The sequence below is a fragment of the Carcharodon carcharias genome, chromosome 10, assembly GCF_017639515.1.
Source record: "Carcharodon carcharias isolate sCarCar2 chromosome 10, sCarCar2.pri, whole genome shotgun sequence".
Lineage (NCBI taxonomy): Eukaryota > Metazoa > Chordata > Chondrichthyes > Lamniformes > Lamnidae > Carcharodon > Carcharodon carcharias.
Window position 1 is genome coordinate 112,112,866 of NC_054476.1, and position 19,644 is coordinate 112,132,509.

Here is a 19,644-nt window from a genome sequence, read left to right on the forward strand (position 1 = left end):
TGATGTTTGCATTGAGTCCCACTAGTTTTTGGCGGTTTTTCTGCATTTTCCTGTGTGCTAATGAAATTTCCAGGAAATTTTGGTGAAACTGACAGATGTGAAGTCATTGGAACTCGCTGGCCATTGTTCTTACAAGAAATTCTGAGCAAGTTTTTTTCTCTTAAAGTAATACTCTACATTTCTCTATATGTCTAGTTACAAGATTTACAATGAGTCAGTAAGTCTTCGTTTCATCTTTACCTTGCTCTTTGTTTCTGCTTTGGGTCTTTCCTGGTCTTGCAACACTCTTAGTTAGGAATGACAAAGGAAGCCAAAAACAAAACAGAATGATGGAGAAGTCCAGGATTGTTACTTTATTGCCATAGTTATGTTTAGAAAACTTCACTTCAAAATTCAGCTAGCAAAAGTGGAACAGTACAATAAATATAACAAATTCATTATTGTCCCCACACTCCTCAAGCTATTTACAGTAGTTTAAGCACAGAATACCCTGCAGCAGAAATAATAAGAGACACTTACGTTAAAGTTAAATTGTTCCCTTGATTAATTGGAGCAGCCTTAAGCATCCATGTTAAATTGGTCATCAATCGTCATTCCTCACTTTAAAATCAAGGTGTTATTTAACCCATTTTTGATTTTGTCTTGCCCCTGTCAAGAATTAGCATCTCCATTTATCCTTGATCCAAAGGGCTGACCTTTAACACCATAGGCTGGATTTTCCCCTGGCTTCAGGACCCCAACCAAATGGGGGTCCTGACCTCTCACTTGCCGGCAGCGAGACCAGCTCAGTGATCTTCTGGGATGCAGCCTCCTGACTGGCTGCCCCCAAGCTCGGACAATAGGCAGGCTCTGAATGTTGCAGGCCGACTCAGAGGGCCAGCAGCTCTGGAGCCTTGGCAGTCCCACAGGAACAGGTGGGTGCTGCTGAGATAAGTAGGGGACCTCAAGGGCATCTGAACATCCTCTGAAGAATTGAACATTCATTAAAGTAAACTGTGGTCACAACTGCCAGGCTGAGGAGGAATATCCCCCTCCGCAGGTTGGCCTGCAGTCCTAGCTACAGCCCTTGCAACCCAGCTGGGCTGCTTTGCAGAAAGCTCTTCTGGCTCCCCTGCCCTGCCACACGGAGCCAGCTACAGGGTGCAGCCACATCGGGGGGTGGGGACATCCGCTGTCTGAAAAATACAGACAGCATGTGGAGAGTTTCTTTACTTGGCACTTTAATGGCTACCCACCACTGGCAGGTGGATAGCTGTGACCCTCCAGAGGTTGGAAACATTGCGGCAGACCAGCATGCCGGCCGCTAGCGAGGAATTGCTGCCGCCTCTGCCTCTGCCCACCTACGTGGCAAAATCCAACAACGTGCGTTTGATGGGTAATGGGAAGCTGTGCTGGGATCCAAGGCCATGCATTTCCAGTGAAGCAGAGACAAAGATTCTCAGCCACATTTTTTTCCCCCCAAAATACAGGCACAATTCAGCTCTGGTTTGGAATTCCCACATCTTGTTCACCCACGAGGAGAATATGAACCATCTACCCTCACCAAGGGAAAATCCTGTCAAATCAAGGTGACTCTAGGCTGCCTCAGGGGTCAAAAGGAGTTTTCCAAATGCACATTAATGTCTATTTGTCTTGACAGAAGTAGCTTTTAAGCGAACAAGACTGTCAACAGTGAGCATCAGTTTATTTTAAATGGCTTTATATTAGTACTGGGGAAAAGATCTAAACCTTTACTAGCATATTTTTACCATGGTCATTAACAAACAAAAAGCTGCCCAGAACAGGTCCATAGAAAAGAGGCAATGGTCAGTATTAGGCCCCGACTATAGTGAGATTTGAACTCATGTTCTTTGGTTTATTAGCCTGGTCTGTAACCACTGCACTACCTGTTCATTATTAAACATCCTGGTCTGCTCCCTCACATGTAGCCAGCCGATTTCCCAAGATGGTGCCTTATGCATATGCAGAAACAGAGACTTCAGAAGGAACACAGAGGAGGTTTTTTTAAATTCATTTAGAGGATGTGGGCTTCACTGGCTAGGCCAGAATTTATTGCCCATACCTTATTGCCCTAGAGAAGATGGTGGTGAGCTGCCTTCCGGAACCGCTGCAGGCCATGGGATTCAGTGCAGTGGGATGACACTCAGCCTTCATCACACTGAAGATAATTTATTCTAACCAGCCCACCAAGGGTAAACACTGAGAGCAGAATGTGCATTGTCAGAATTTAAAGAAAATTCAAAAGACAGCTAAAAATGAGCGTTAACAGTGCAATGCCAATATTAAAGCAGAGTGGATAGGCTTGGATGAGTTTCTTTTTGTACTGTAGCTGGGATTGCAGATACTGCCTCCGTCTATCCAGTAAACCACCTTCATTGAACGTGACCCTTTAAGATCTATTGACAGTTCTATACGATACACACAGTGTACAGATATAAGCCTTGTCGGAACATCTCCACCAAAGCTTTAATTGTAGGTGCTGTGTACTCCGTACTCAGCCACATGATCTTTGTTGGTTTGGTCCAACAATTAAAATGGCCCCTGAGCAGTTAGGCTTCTCTGCAGGTGATTGGCAAACTAGGTCCCATAACACAGGGGTGCCACTGAGCATGCCCAGGACAGTGATACACGTCAAGCTAGTAGATCCTCCCATTTGTTAAGATGGAACAAGAGCTGAACATAAGAACTCCTTCATCCTAATATTCACAATTGCAGTCTTAAAAACAACTTGCATTTATGAAGTGTCTTTAACACAGGAAAGCGTGTTATTAAACAAAAGTTGAACCAAATGCAGGAGGAGAGATTAGGGTAGGTGACCAAAAGCTTGGTCAAAGTGTAGGTTTGAAGTAGTATCTCAAAGAGGGAGACACAGTTTGGGAGGTGGAGAGAGAGGCAGAGAGGAGGGGAGTTTTCAGGAGGGAATTCCTGAACCTAGAGTCTAGGCAGCTGAAGTCGTGACCACCAGTGGTGAGGCAAAAGAAGTGGGGATGCGCAAGAGGCCAAAATTGGAGGAACACAAGGACCGTGAAAGGTTGTAGGGCTGAAGAATGTTACCAAGATGGAAAGGTGATGAAGCCATTGAGGGCTATGAAAACAAAGTTGACATAGTGTTTAGGATGCATTGTGCCAGAATGTGATTTTTAACAAATGAAGTATGAATAGCAAACAAAATATAACGAGCATTTATGTTGTTTCAGCAGCACCAATCCCCTAGAATTTACAGCTCATTTGATGTTCTTTGGTGTCTATGGCCTGCACCTATTGGATTAGGTGAGAAGTTGCAGACATTCTGTCACTTGTGGAAGAGGCTATGACTCACTTAGGGCTAAGGTGAAAGTGAACAATCGGCCCCACACACAGCCTGGAGGTCATTGTTAGTTCACAGACAACTATATCCGGCAAGATTCACATGCCTAACGCATGTGTAAGGGCATGAGAAAGAGAAAGGATGTAAAAAAAAATGAACTCAACTTCAAAACAAATACAATACACATTTGTCAGGAATGAAATACTAAAAATAAAAATTCTAGAAAATGGTACGAGACAGAGGCAGGGAGGTGGAATAATAGTGTCCAGTTGTAATTAGCTTTGTAGTGCCTCTCAGTTGCTGTTCAGTTGAGTCTACACAATTTACAAGTATATCCCAGTCAGAAATATTTTCACCAAAGCTGTGAGCATTGGCTGCGTATTCTACAAAGATCTACTGGCCCAGAGAACTAAGGTCAAAGGGCAAGGAAATTCTTCACACATACTTTACACAATCAGCCACAACAGGCAAAATAATGCTTACTGCATATCCTGGGGCCAAAACGAGAGGCATCTTCACTTTGGCAGCAGCAGCAGGAACTGGGGAAGCATATTGCTGGCAGCAGCCAATTAAGAGGCCATTGCTGGGTCTGCCTTCCAATTAAGGATGGTAGCCCAACCCCATAGTTGCTGGCCCAGTCAAAGGGTGGAGCACCAGTGGCATGTCACTCTAGGGGCAGTCATTGCTGCCAGGAAGCCCGTTCATGGGCCCTGGAGCAACCAGCATGGAGGGCCCCTCTGGAACTCGCTGGGAGAGCACCAGTGTTTAATCGACCATTTCCCCAAGTGGCAGCAGGCCCTCCCAGCAGGGGCAAAATGCCAGCAGGAGCAAGAAGGAGCCCATTATTGGCCACTTAAGTGGCCCAATTGGCTGCCCGATGGGCGGTCGCACCACCAAGGTTCCTGCCACTGGCAATATGCCATGGTGGCAGGAAGATGCTGAGCTCCCCTCTCAATGTCTTTCTACTCCATTTCGCCAGCTCTCCCATATCCCAGCCTGTCTCCATGAAAATGCAGCCCAACAATTCTGACAGGAAAAAAAAAATGAGTGAAACATTTGCTGATATTGTGAACGTGCACAAGGATTTCTCTCCTGTTCTCATCCTGCAGATTTGAGTGAAAAGCAGTTAAAGTCACTATAATTTGCAGTCGTGTCTTTAGGAGGCAGGTATAACACTAGGCTATAGTATAAAAGCATTTCCTTTGTTGCTTAGAGGCTGTCAGGGTATTGTCTTGGTGCATGAGGAGATCCTAAATCTGTTTATGGGTGCGCTACAACGTTGCTGTAAGTAGCAAAGAGAGGAAATTCTCTCTCAGGATTTTTAGCCTCTGATCCTGCTTCAGTGAAGCAACTCCATGTGGTTCAGTTAAAAAAAAGATTGAATTGTGCACCGATATGAGGGCAGCAGGAATGACCAAACTGTGTCGTTAAGTATTAGATTAACGACCGGTTCCTACAATGCCATTTGAAGTTCCTGGACACACATTGTGAGAATAAGAAACCTGAAAATGTACTTTGTTCCCCAGCAAAGATTACTGCAAAGCAAGCTCCATTCTCCCACACCCAACCAAACACCCGTTCCACATTCAGAGAGCTGTGGACTACATGGCGGAGGAACAGAAAAAACAATAGTCTCCGAGATCCATATTTGGTCAACCTATTCAAAATATTGTAGTCTGTAACATTTAGAAAAAATTATAAAAACCCTTTAAATACAGGACATCTCAATTACAGTGAAAACAAACAATTCTCTTCTCCTGTTAATTAATACAGTCGAAAATTCTGCAGTGTAAGAGTTGGCAATAGTGCTGGTCTAATGATGTAAGAGGTCCTGTAAGTGTTTCTCTACACATCCTGGGGGAGGGAGGATCCTCTCAAAACAGCAATTTTATGAGTAAACAAACCACTGGAATTTTTTACCTGGCAAAATAGGAAACAAAATGTGTGTATGTGTTGTGTGCATGTGTGTGTGTGTGTGTCAGAAATGACAGGAAAATATATACTGGACTGTATTTAGATAATTAACTATGGGAGAGCTTTGCTTTAAAATTTGACACAAAAATCTCATGTCCAGATTAGTGATTGAGAATTCCGCAGAATGGGCTGTAGAAATTATCTCCGTTTTAGCACCTTTTCATTTGTTGAATGTAAAAAGTGGGTTTTGAGTGGATCCAGTGCTGTACTGCTAATGGGAAATGGGAAATCATCCATCCAAAATACTCTGAGCTCCTGTCAATAACTCCAATTTCTTAGCAACATGCTTCTGGATAGCTTGATAGCTCTTCCTGGTGTTGAGACCCATTCCTAAATGGATAATAAATGGGTGTGCAGCAACCTAATTGTCAGAGGGAAACTCCTTTTTTATGCTGTAAATGATGACACAAGCCCAACTAACCAGTGAGTTTGAATTTTCAGCAACCTCCTTAGAGAATCACACCACGTTGTTATTGACATTTTTTGAACTTGCTGCTACTATCTTTGTACTTCAGACTCACATGTGTATACACACAGGACAGTAGGCAAGCCTAGGGACTAGATTGGGATTATGAAAGTCCTTCGTAAATCCTATTCAATGGGTTTTCAGTGATAGCAGAATCTGACTTGTCTGGCTTTTGGTATTTATGGCCTAGTTAACCCATAAATGACAACTCCACTATTCAAGAGCTTTGGACAGATTGATGCCACAAAACTCTTATAATTTTCTTCTGTCTGGATCCAACTGCAAACTGCAATAGGAACTGAAGTAAAAAGTGATTTCCCTACCATTGCAGAGGAGGATATCAGCCTGGTTTTCACAAGAGAAAGACCAAAAGGTAACTATTGGTGAGTGATCATTTGTGTCTTTTCAATATGGTTATTGTCCTTACAGAAGGGGGGAGATTCATGGGCTCAGATGTTCTACGTTCCACAACAAGCACAAGAAGGATGAAAGGCACAGGGCTATTAGGAAATACTATATGAACTACTACATCATTCTGCGGAATGCTCAAGGTTACCAACATGCTGTTTTTAGAGTTCATTCCAGTTGACTGTTTTACTGTCACAGACACTCACATTTCTGTCATAAGCCAGATGTCCAGTTATTGCACAATTATATTCAGGGAAAGCTACAAAACTGGAAAATGCAAGCTGTTCACTCCCTAAGTGTCGGATCATGTGACAGTCATACATGCGACACTCCAGGAGTGAGATTCCCAGGCCAGCTCCTAGAACTTCAGCTGTCTTCGCTTCAGGTACTTGTTCTCTTCTTCATCTGAAGATGGAAAGAGAAGATCCAGTGTTAGAGGGACCTGCACACCATCATTAATCTCATTCAGCAAATCTGTCCTTCAGTGAATCTAATGTAAACAACCTCTTGGCTTTACTCACACTTTATTTAAACTTTCTTCATTTTAAGTAGTTTTATTTGGAAGTAAGTTGTGAGGCCAATATTGTACCACTCAGTCTGACTTCTTCAGCATTTACACAAGACAGTTTTAAAAAGCCTATTGAAGTCTTAGGCTGACAAGTTGGTTTACAGACATGTTATTATTACACTCACAGTAACACTTGGGTCAGCACTTCCAGGTCAGTCTTAGGCCTGTAGCTCCCAACTTCAAGCTCAGAACAGCATCCCAATGTAATAATTTCTCATTTCCAATACTGGCCATTTGTGGCTCCTCCACCTGATATTTGGAGCTACGTTTGTGGATTTTAATTTTTTTTTCATGGGATGTGGGCATCGCTGGCAAGGCCAACATTTGCTGCCCACCCCTACTTGCCCTTGAACTTGGCTTACAATGCTGACGCTAGACCCACAGCTACATTGCGTCACAGGTAGCCCATACTGGGTAAGGATGGTAGATTTCATTCCCTAACGGGCATCAGTAACCCAGGTAGGTTTTTATGACAATTGATGATAGTTTCATGGTCACCATTACTGAGACAAGCTTTCAATTCCTGATTTATTAACTGAATTTAAATTCCACCTGCTGACGTGGTGGGATTTGAACCCATGTCCCCAGAGCATTAGCCTGGGCCTCTAGATTGCTAGTCTAGTTATATTACCGCTATGCCACCACCTCCTGTCTCACTAATGCCTTTTCAGCCGTTATACAGGCTTTATCTCATTATACCAGGCTCAATTTAATTCCAGGTTCCAGAGCGATAGAGATCAAACCTGCAGCATATAATCTTCTAAGTGAGCATTGCCTAGTAATTTAAATCAAGTTACATTAGTAGAATGTGCTAATGATGACATTAAGCGTAGAAAGCAGGACGAGCAAGGCACAGATAGCCTAGTGGGGGTGAGGTGGGGGGAAGAGATCGAAATAGGCTAAAAGGTAGAGTTAAAACAATGGATGGAAATACATTTAAAAATAATGGAAATAGGTGGGAAAAGAAAAATATATATAAAAATATATATATATGTATAAAATTATAAATTATTGGAAAAGGGGGGATCGGAAAGGGGGTGGGGATGGAGGAGAGAGTTCATGATCTCATGTTGCTGAACTCAATATTCAGTCTGGAAGGCTGTAAAGTATCTAGTCGGAAGATGAGGTGCTGTTCCTCCAGTTTGCGTTGAGCTTCACTGGAACAATGCAGCAGGCTAAGGACGGACATGTGGGCATGAGAGCAGGGTGGAGTGTTGAAATGGCAAGCGGCAGGGAGATCTGGGTCATGCTTGCAGACAGACCGAAGGTGTTCCGCAAAGCAGTCACCCAGTCTGCGTTTGATCTCTCCAATGTAGAGGAGACCACATTGGGAGCAGCGAATGCAGTAGATTAAATTGAGGGAAGTGCAAGTGAAATGCTGCTTCACTTGAAATGAGTGTTTGGGCCCTTGGACAGTGAGGAGAGGGGAAGTGAAGGGGCAGGTGTTGCACCTTCTGCGGTTGCATGGGAAGGTGCAGTGGGAGGGGGTTGAGGTGTACAGGGTGATGGAGGAGTGGACCAGGGTGTCCCAGAGGGAATGATCCCTGCGGAATGCTGCCGGGGGTGTGAAGGAAAGATGTGTTTGGTGGTGGCATCATGCTGGAGTTGGTGGAAATGGCGGAGGATGATCCTTTGAATGTGGAGGCTGGTGGGGTGATAGGTGAGGACAAGGGGGACCCTATCATTCTGTTCTGGAAGGGAGAGGAAGGTGTAAGGGCGGATGCCTGGGAGATGGGCCGGACACGGTTGAGGGCCCTGTCAACCACCGTGAGTGGGAAAACCTCAGATAAGGAAGAAGGAATACATGTCAGAGGAACTGTTTTTGAAAGTGGCATCATCAGAACAGATACAATAGAGGCGAAAGAACTGAGAGAATGGGAGGAATCCTTACAGGAAGCGGGGTGTGAGGAGCTGTAGTCGAGCTAGCTGTGGGAGTTGGTGGGCTTGCAATGAATATTGATGGACAGTCTATCACCAGAAATTGAGACTGAGAGGTCAAGGAAAGGAAGGGAAGTATCAGAGGTGGACCATGTGAAAATGATGGAGGGGTGGAAATTGGAAGCAAAATTAATAAATTTTTCCAGCTCCAGACGAGAGCATGAAGCAGTCTTTGATGTACCGGAGAAAGAATTGTGGGAAGGAGCATGAGTAGGACTGGCACAAGGAATGTTCCACATACCCCATAAAGAGACAGGCATAACTGGGGCCCATGCGGGTACCCATAGCCACACATTTTATTTGGAGAACGTGAGAGGAGTTTAAGGAGAAATTGTTCAGTGAGAGAACAAGTTCAGCCAGACGGAGGAGAGTAATGGTGGATGGGGAATGTTCGGGCCTCTGTTTGAGGAAGAAGCAGAGAGCCCTCAGACCATCCTGGTGGGGGGTGGAGGTGTAGAGGGATTGGACGTCCATGGTGAAGAGGAGGTGGTTGGGTCCAGGGAACTGGAAATTGTTGATATGATGTAGGGCATGAGAGGAATCGCGGATGTAGGTGGGAAGAGACTGGACAAGGGGAGATAGAATGGCGTCAAGATAGCAAGAAGTGAGTTCCGTGAGGCAGGAACAGGCTGACATGATCAGTCTGCCGGAACAGTCCTGTTTGTGGATTTTGGGCCGGAGGTAGAAGTGGGCCATCTGAGGTTGGGAGACTATGAGGTTAGAAGCTGTGGAGGAAAGATCTCCAGAGGAGATGAGGTCAGTGACAGTCCTGGAAACAATGGCTTGATGTTCAATGGTAGGGTCATGGTCCAGGGGGAGGTAGGAGGAAGTGTCTGCGAGTTGACGCTCAGCCTCTGTGAGGTAGAGGTCAGTGCGCCAGACAACAACAGCACCACCCTTGTCAGCAGGTTTGAAGACAATGTCAGGGTTGGACCTGAGAGAACGGAGTGCAGCAAGTTCAGAAAGAGACAGGTTAGAGTGGGTGAGAGGAGCAGAGAAATTGAGACGACTGAAGTCACACCGACAGTTCTCAATGAAAAGATCAAGAGCAGGTAAGAATCCAGAGGGAGGGGTCCAGGTGGAGGGAGAATATTGGAGGCGGGTTAAAGGATCCGTTGAACGGGGAGAGGACTCCTGCCCAAAGAAGTGAGCACGGAGACGAAGGCGGCGGAAGAAGAGTTCAGCGTCATGCCGAGCCCGAAATTCATTGAGATGAGGGCGTAAGGGTATGAAACTGAGTCCTTTGCTGAGCACTGAACGTTCAGCGTCGGAAAGGGGAAGGTCAGGGGGTATGGTGAATACACGGCCGGAGCTGGGATTGGAAGACGGGATGGGGCAGAGGGATGGGCGGGGGTGGAGGGTCCTCGGTGGGCGTTGGTGTCGCTGAGTTGTTGGAGCTTGCGTTCCTTTGCACCTGAAATAAAGAGACAAAGTTTCTTGTTGAGGCGTTGGATGAAATGAATAAAATGCAACTGGGGGCAAGGACAGCTTAGAGATAGGGTGCGTCGGTGCTGCTAGAGTTATATATAGTTGTGCGTTAACAATAAATGGTTTATGTTGAACTATGCAAGCCTCCAGACCTTTTCGTGAGGCACCAAAGAACCTTACAACAGGAAGTTCACTTAATTCTAAATTAATAGCACAAAAAGATAATGAAGGAAACTTTTCAAGATTAAGAGGAAAAAAGAAATATCTTCTGCATTTTAACAGAAATGTATTTTTATTTATCTTTAAAATGCTGTATCAGATCAATCTTTATCACTTCTTTGACATTTAAAGCCTAATCTCTCATTTAAAGAGAGGGCAGATGGATGGAGATCAACTTAAAAACATGATTTAAAATGTCTTAGTCACAGGTTAAGCTCAAAGGTCTAGACTCTACACTTCAGAGAAGTATAGGTTTAAAGATATTCTGATCAAGGTTTATAGGATGGAGAGGAATTAGATTGTGTTGTGTGGACAGTTTGTTACAACTAAATAGAACCCCTTACAAGTTGTGTAAGACCACAACTTTTTTAAATTCGTTCACAGGATGCGGGCATCGTTGGCTAGGCTAGCATTTATTGCCCATCCTTGTTCAGAGGGCATTTAAGAGTCAACAATACTATTGTAGATCTGGAGTCACATATAGGCCAGACCAGGTAAGAACAGCAGATTTTCTTCCCTAAAGGACATTAGTGAATCAGATGGGTTTTTACAACAATCAACATGGTCATCTTAATTTCAGACTTGTATTGAATTTAAATCCCACTCACTGCTGTGGTGCGATTTGAACCTGGGTCCCTGGAGCATTATCCTGGGTCTCTGGATTACCTGCCCAGTGACATTTTCACTGTGCCACTGCCTAACTGAGTTAACTATCAGTAGATGATTCTTATTTCACAGAACAGTGGACCTGTGGAATATTCTGTCAATTCGTGCAAAAAACACTGACTCCCTGAGTTCCCTCCAGCGAGAACCAGGTCAGTTTCTTACTGGGGCGGAGATCACCTCATATCAAGGGGAGAGACCGCATAGAATGATCAGGGACAGACTAGTTTTAATTGCTCAGGTTGGTCACAGAGGAATCTCTCAGATTCCGCAAACCAGCCTGAATCCTCTCCTGTTTTTGCCTCTTCCGGGAGAGAACAGATGACTTTTGGATGAGGTAGAGACTGTGTGAATTATGAAGGCGTCACAGTTGTGTGGGACAGGCGGGATGGACAAGAGATAGTGTAATTGTTCATATGTTCACATCAACAACATAAAATGAAACATTCCTCCCAGCCACAGAGAGTTACTATCATATAAAAACATTCAAAAAATATTCCCTCCACATGTGGGTTGATGGTTCTATAGGTCATTGCAGTTTAAACGTACACAGCCAGATCACACTTACCTGATGTCACTGTCCAACAGATGTCAAGAGAGAAACGATTGCAAGGATAAAGCAGTTAACAGCAAAGTGAGGGTTAGGTTACACAGCATTTTAAACATGTATTAACACTCACAAGTGAATTCAATTTTCAATATTCATTTATGTTGTTCTGATCTAGAATGTGTTGCCTGACAGGATGGTGGAAGCAGGTTCAGGAATATCTTTCAAAAGGGAATTGGATAAATACTTGAAGGGAAAAACATTGCAGAGCTATAAGGAAAGAGTGAGGCAGTAGGACTGGATAGTCCTTTCAAAGAGTCAGCACAGACACGATGGGCTGAATGGCCCCATACAGTGTTCCCAGATTCTATGATCACAGTGAGCACAATACACCTGTGTGCAGTATTGTGGCTCAGCCAGAAATGGTGTTGCAAAGTGTTTGTCTTTGTGAACACAGAAGATAGAAATCTGTCACTTTGTTTTGCTCCAATTCTTAGTCATGTGACAAGAATTTTCAGTTATTTACTTGATCAAAACTAATGTTCAGACAAAGCTGAGGGAAACCCACAGGCCTTTGGTTGCAAATGAGATCAGCATTGGTGTAAAGTTAATGAATGGGTTTTACAGGAAAAAATTGGAAATTCTTATAGGAGAGACCGGGGTGATCAGGGGGTTGGGCAGGAGATAGAGAAGAAGTCAGGAAATGGCAGATGACCTGAAATGCGAAGCCTGAGGCCTATCAAATACTAAGTGCTGTTTGAAGAAGGACAGTTAATGAAGTACCATACAGAGATAAGTGCCTGGGAGGAAATCAACAGGAAGTTATGTTGCTGCAGATAAAAAGCACATATCGAGGAAGTACTGTGAGGCAGCAAACACATCTGCTTAGCAGAAATAAAGAACGCTGCTAACAAGATTTCAGAGGAAGGCTATTTTGAGAGCAAATGTTGAATTTAAGGAACCGTTTTTGCATTCTCCAAAAACACAGAGCTGCTGTATTCAACTTTTAAAAGTTGTGTGAAAATTGTTTCCATTTGAATCAGGAACTAAAGTATAGACACAAAATCACAATCCTTTGATGGACGAGGAAGCCCATTCAGCCCAGATTAACTCATTCATTCGGAAAATCCAACAGCTCTTTCCCCCTCCCACCACCACCCCACACCCGCCAACACTAACCTGCACCCCGACACACCACCCCAATACCACCCTGCACCCCCCAACATCACCCCACACCCCCCATCACCGTTCCCTGCCCCCACCCACCCCACCCACCACCACCACACAACCCCGCAACCCATGTAGCATTTAATTGGTTCTCACCAATAAGTGCAGAGATTTCCCCTCCACTATTTTATCCAATCGCTGTGTTGGTCACTGATTTGTGAATAACTCCAACGATATCAGTCCCAAATATGCCTTTCACTTGTTCAAAAGAGGAAATTAAACATCTGAGATGGGAAAGTATTGAAGGGCATGAAGGAAAAGTAGGAAAATTGGATTCCAATAGGATGGAACCAGTAGTGTCGGAATATGCTGGGTTATAAAAGGGTCTTCTATATTTCTGAGTTTATTTCTCCTTTTTGCAGTTTTCATTTGCAGCCTCATCAATTTCACAAGGGAGAAAGTTTTAAGCTCCATGATGCTATCCTGGCAGTGTGGTTACAAACTGACAAGGTTCGCTATTCACCAGAAATTCTATTACTTGAGGAAGTGCACAGTAACCAATGGCAACCCCATTTACTGCCGAGCAGCTTAGAAAGCAACAATTGTCGCCCACGTAAACTGTGCAAAAAGATCATTTTCAGTCAATTTGCGAGTAATAGTTGAACCAAGAGAAAGGGAACACACTGCCAGCAGGGCCCTCAGCAGAACTGTATTTTAAAGGGGGTTATAACTTTACAAAATAGTCATTTGAAATAAATCTCAGATTGTAAGGTATGGGAGAGAAAAGGCCAGTTTCTTGCATTTTGAGAGGACTTTTCCATTATTTAGAATTCTGAACAATATCTGGAAGTCAAAATTTTGATTCCGATAAAGATGAGTTTATTTAAATGTGACACTAAGCCTTGACACTAAGGGTTCCTTCACCTGATGAGCTTTTTCCTTCTCATTAGCAGCAATTTACAGAAACAGAAGTACCTGGATTGTTTTTGTCATTGTTAGTGAATGACAATTGGCTTTTTATGTGGCTCCTCACTAAGTTTAGATCCTACTTTCTCTTCATAACTTGAAGACTGACATAGTAATGAGTGTAGGTACCTATGGGGCGATTATGAACGCTCCTTGGTCTTTGGCATTCAAAAACTGTACTTTGTCCGTCTTTACTTCTGTTCTTAACCAAGACAGCATTCTCCACTTGAATGAGAATAAGTAAATATATATTTTAAAAGCCATAGCAAGAGTTAATTTTACTGATCCTGGATGACCCCAATAACACACAAGAAGCTCGATACTATCCTGGGCAAAGCAACCTATTTGATCCAACACCTTAAACATTCACTCCCTCCACCACCAACACACAGTGGCAGCAGTGTGTACCATCTACAAGATGCAGAAGAGCAACTTGGCAATGCTCCTTCGCCTGCACCTCCCAAACCTGTGACCACTTGAAAGTTCCCCTCCAAGTCACACACCATCCTGACTTGGAAATATATCGCCGTTCGTTCACTGTCGCTGGGTCAAAATCCTGGAACTGCCTTTCTAATAACACTGTGGGGGTACCTACACCACATGGACTGCAGCAGTTCAAGAAGGCAGCTCACCACCTCAAGGGCAATTAGGGATGGGCAATAATTGCTGGCTTGCCAGTGATGTCCACATCCCAAGATTGAATATTAATACAAAAAAGTAGGAATTGTTCTTGTATAAAGGCAACTTATATAATTTTAATTACTGTGACCAGTTCTAATGACCAAATGACTTCAAATATAATTGTCACTTCTAGCTTGTTACACAAGGATTAAAATGAAATAATGTGGAGTGTCTAATTTATAGCTCCATACGTAACTCAGCCTTTTTCCTGCTCTTCGTCCTAAATTTCATACCTTTAAACTTATATCTATGTACCTATTCTAAACTATGCAGTCACTGGAAATTGTCTGTTTCATTCTGTGACCCAACCCTTCATAATGTTAGATACCTCTATCAGGTCACCAGATAAGTGCCACTGTTCTAATGAAAATAGCCCCAATTTTTCAAGTCTTTCTTTGTATTTACATTTTCTGGTAAATCTGCTCAATTGTATTGTGGAGCCCAATATTATGCACAGGACACCTACCATGATCTTACAAAGGTTTTATATACGTTCAACATTACATCACAACTATTTTATTCCTGCTTCCTGTCTTAAAACCTGGTAATCCATCAGCTTTTTAAAAATTGCCCTTTCTATTCGACTTGTTGCTTCTAGTGCCTTGTAACCTTGAATCCCCAAATCTGTCACTCTTCCACATCACCAAACCTTCTCCCATCCAAAGTCTGATTACTTTGTTCACCTAAATATACCACTACACATTGACTGACATTGCATTTTACCAGCCACTTTTTGCCCATTCTACTATCTTATTGCCTTGCAGCTTCCTTTAGTCTTCAGAATGATTTAAGCACCTTCTATTCTCTTCTCATTTGGACACAACACCCCCTAGCCCTGTATCTAAGTCATTGATATACACATTGAACAGAAGTGTCCCAGAACTGAACCCAGTGGGTCACCATTACCTACTTCCAACCACCCTGAGAAACTGCCTTTAACTCCTGCTTTTCCTCCCTTCAAACTGGTTTGGAATCCAATGGGCTCTCCTGCCCCTAATTCCATACACATCATTCTCCAATGTTCTCCTTTGTGGTACCCCTTGCTAACGGCTTTCTGAAAGTCCATATACATCACATCCACTGCATTTACCCCCATCTCCCAAATCTGTCACTCCCACAAAAGTCTCCATCAGGACTTTTAATCACAAATTTCCTTTCTGAAATTTAGGTTGGCTGACTTAAATTATTTTCTCTTCATGTAAATATTTAGTAATTTCTTATTTCAAGATCCTAAATTTCTTCATAACGTTGATGCTAAATTAACTAGTTAGTAGCTATATGGGCTACTTTTCTGAAAATGGGTATTGCATTGATCATTCTCCAGTCCTTGCCAAACATTCACCCACAATATAATTTTCAGAGCCTCAGCGATATTCAGCGTTATGCAGATCTGCTGATTATTGATACATAACAGGGAGCCTACCAAACTGTCTGCATACATTGTACTGAACTGCACTAACTGCCTGTATACATTGCACTGCATTAAATGCCTGCATACACTGCGCTGCACTAACTGCCTGTATACATTGTGCTGCACTAACTGCCTGTATACACTGTGCTGCACTAACTGCCTGTATACATTATGCTGCACTAACTGCCTGTATACATTTGCGCTGCACTAACTGCAGTTACATTGTATACGTTGCACTGCACTAAATGCCTGTATATGTTGCACTGCACTAACTGTCTGTATACATTGTGCTGCACTAACTACCTGTATACACTGCACTACATTAGCTGTCTGTATATATTGCACGACACTAACTGCCCGCATATGTTGCACTGCACTAAAAGCCTGTATATGTTGCACTGCACTGTCTGTATATGTTGCACGGCATTAACTGTCTGTATACGTGGCACTCCATTAACTGTCTGTATACGTTGCACCGCAAAAACTGCCTGTATACATTGCATTGTACTAATTACCTGTATACACTGCACTGCACTAGCTTTCTTTATATATTGCACGACACTAACTGCCCATATATGTTGCATTGCACTAAATGCCTGTATATGTTACACTGCACTGTCTGTATACGTTGCACTGCATTAACTATCTGTATAAGTTGCACTGCACTAACTGCCTGTATATGTTGCGCTGCACTAACTGCAGTTACATTGTATACGTTGCACGGCACTAGATGCCTGTATATGTTGCACTACACTAACTATCTGCATACATTGCACTGTGCTGCACTAACTGCCTGAATACATTGCACTGTGCTGCACTAGCTGCCTGTATACATTACACTGCACGAGCTGCCTGTATACATTACACTGCACGAGCTGCCTGTAAACGTGGTACTGCACTAATTGCCTGTATACATTATGCCGCACTAACTGTCTGTATACATTGCACTGCACTGCACTAATTGTCTGTATACATTGCACTGTGTTGCACTGCCTGCATACATTGCACTGCATTGCACTAACTGCCTGTATACATTGCACTGTGTTGCACTGTCTGTAGGCATTGTGCTGCACTAACTGACTGTGTACATTGCTCTGCACTAGCTGCTTGTATACATTGCATTGCACTGCACTAATTGCCTGTATACATTGCACTGTATTGCACTACCTGTATACATTGCACTGCATTGCACTGTCTGTATGCATTGCGCTGCACCATCTGTATATATTGCATCACAGTGCCTGTATATATTGCACTGCACTTCACTCATTGTCGCACTGTGTCCACTATCTGTATACATTGCGCTGCGCTGCACTGACTGTCTGTATACATTGAAGTGCACTGCCAGTATACATTGCACTGTACTGAATTCATTGTCTGAATTCATTGTCTGAATACATTGCATTGCACTGCACTCACTGTCTGTATACATGGCATTGCAATGAACTAATTGCCTGCATACATTGTACTACACTAACTGCTTGTATACATTGCACTGCACTAACTACTTGTATACATTGTGCTGCACTAACTACCTGTATTCATTGCATTGTACTGCACTATTGCCTGTATACATTGCACTGCTCTGCAATATATATAATTACTGTGCTGCACTAACTGTCTGTATACATTGCGCTGCACTAACTGCCTGTATACATTGCACTGCACTAACTGCCTATATAGATTGTGCTGCACTAACTGTCTACAGATTGTGCGGCACTAACTCTGTATACATTGCACTGCACTGCACTAATTGCCTGTATACATTGCACTGCATTGCATTAACTGCCTGTACACATTGCACTGCATGGCACTGTTTATGTACATTGCAATGCACTGCACTAACTGTCTGGATACATTGCTCTGCACTAACTGCTTGTATACATTGCGCTGCACTGTCTGTATACATTGCATGCACTGGCTATCTGTATACATTGCATTGTGTTGCACTCACTGTCTATATACATTGCAGTACACTGCCAGTATACATTGCACTGCACTCACTGTCTGTATACATTGCATTGTACTGCACTCACTGTCTATATACATTGCATTGCACTGCACTCACTGTCTGTATACATTGCATTACAAAGAACTAATTGCCTGTCTACATTGCGCTGCACTAACTGTCTATATACATTGCACTGTGCTGCACTAACTGCATGTATACATTGCACTGCGCTGCCTGCATACATTGCACTGCTCTGCATGGACTGTCTGTATACATTGTGCTGCACTAACTGCCAGTACACATTGCATTGCACTGCACTCACTGTCTGTATACATTGCATTTCAAAGAACTGATTGCCTGTATACATTGCGCTGCACTAACTGCCTGTATACATTGCATTGTGCTGCACTAATTGCCTGTATACATTGTACTGCTCTGCACTAATTGTCTGTATACATTGCGCTGCACTAACCGCCTATATACATTTCACTGCACTGCCTGTATACATTGCATTGCTCTGCACTAACTGTCTGTATAGATTGCACTGCACTGTCTGTATACAATACACAGCACTGCCTGTATATATTGCATTGCACTCACTGTCGGTGTACATTGCATTGTGCTGCATTAACTGTCTGTATACATTGCACTGTGCTGCACTGTCTGTATACATTGTGCTGCATTAATTGCTTGTATACATTGTGCTGCACTGTCTATCTACATTGTACTGCACTAACTGTCTTTATACATTGCACTGTCTGTATACATTACACAGTGCTGCCTGTATACATTGCACTGCATTCAGTCTGTATACATTGCATTATGCAGCACTCACTGTCTGTATACATTGCATTGTGTTGCACTCACTGTCTTTATACATTGCACTGCACTGAACTCATTGCCTGTATACATTGCACTGCACTGCACTCACTGTCTGTATACATTGCACTGCACTCATGGTCTGTATACATTGCACTGCACTGAACTCATTACCTGTATACATTGCACTGCACTACACTCACTCTGTATAGATTGCATTGTACTGCACTCACTGTCTGTGCACATTGCACTACACTGAACCCATTGCCTGTATACATTGCACTGCACTGCACTCACTGTTTGTATACATTGCATTGTACTGCACTCAGTCTGTACACATTGCACTGCATTAAACTCATTGCCTATACATTGCACTGCACTGCACTCACTGTCTGTATACATTGCATTGTACTGCATTCTCTGTATACATTGCAGTGCACTGCCAGTATACATTGCACTGCAGTGAACTCATTGTCTATATACATTGCATTGCACTCACTGTCTGTATATATTGTACTTCATTGCACTCACTGTCTGTATACATTGCAGTGCACTGTACTCACTGTCTGTATACATTGCACTGAACCCACTGTCTGTATCCATTACACTGCACTGCACTGTCTATATATATTGCACTTCATTGCACTCACTGTCTTTATACATTTCACTGCAATGGCCTGTATACATTGCACTGCACTGCATTTTCTGTCTATATACATTACACTCCACTGGTCTGTATACATTGCACTGCACTCAATGTCTATATACATTGCACTGCACTGCACTCATTATCTATATACGTTTCACTGCACTGCATTCATTGTCTGCATATATTGCACTGGTCTGTATACATTGCACAGCATTAGACTCACTGACTGAATATATTGCTCTGCACTCACTGTCTGTATACATTGCATTGTACTCACTGTCTGTATGCATTGCACCGCACTGTCTGTATACATTGCACTGCAATCTCTATCACAGCATTAGACTCACTGTCTGAATATATTGCTCTGCATTAACTGTATACATTGCACTGCACTTACTGTTTGCATACATTGCACTGTACTCACTGTCTGTATACATTGCACTGCACTCACTGTCAGTATACATTGCATTGCACTGCACTCA

General features: G+C 43.1%; 1 protein-coding gene across 1 annotated transcript in view; it reads right to left on the minus strand.

The window, feature by feature from the left end:
* Window positions 1–327: 327 nt before the first annotated feature.
* Window positions 328–19,644, minus strand: part of atp2a3 (ATPase sarcoplasmic/endoplasmic reticulum Ca2+ transporting 3) — a 255,948-nt gene continuing 236,631 nt past the window's right edge. Inside the window, exon 21 of the mRNA XM_041197530.1 lies at window positions 328–6,560. Within this exon, the coding sequence (XP_041053464.1) occupies window positions 6,514–6,560 (47 nt within the window). The 3' untranslated portion in view covers window positions 328–6,513. The remainder of the gene's footprint in view (window positions 6,561–19,644) is intronic.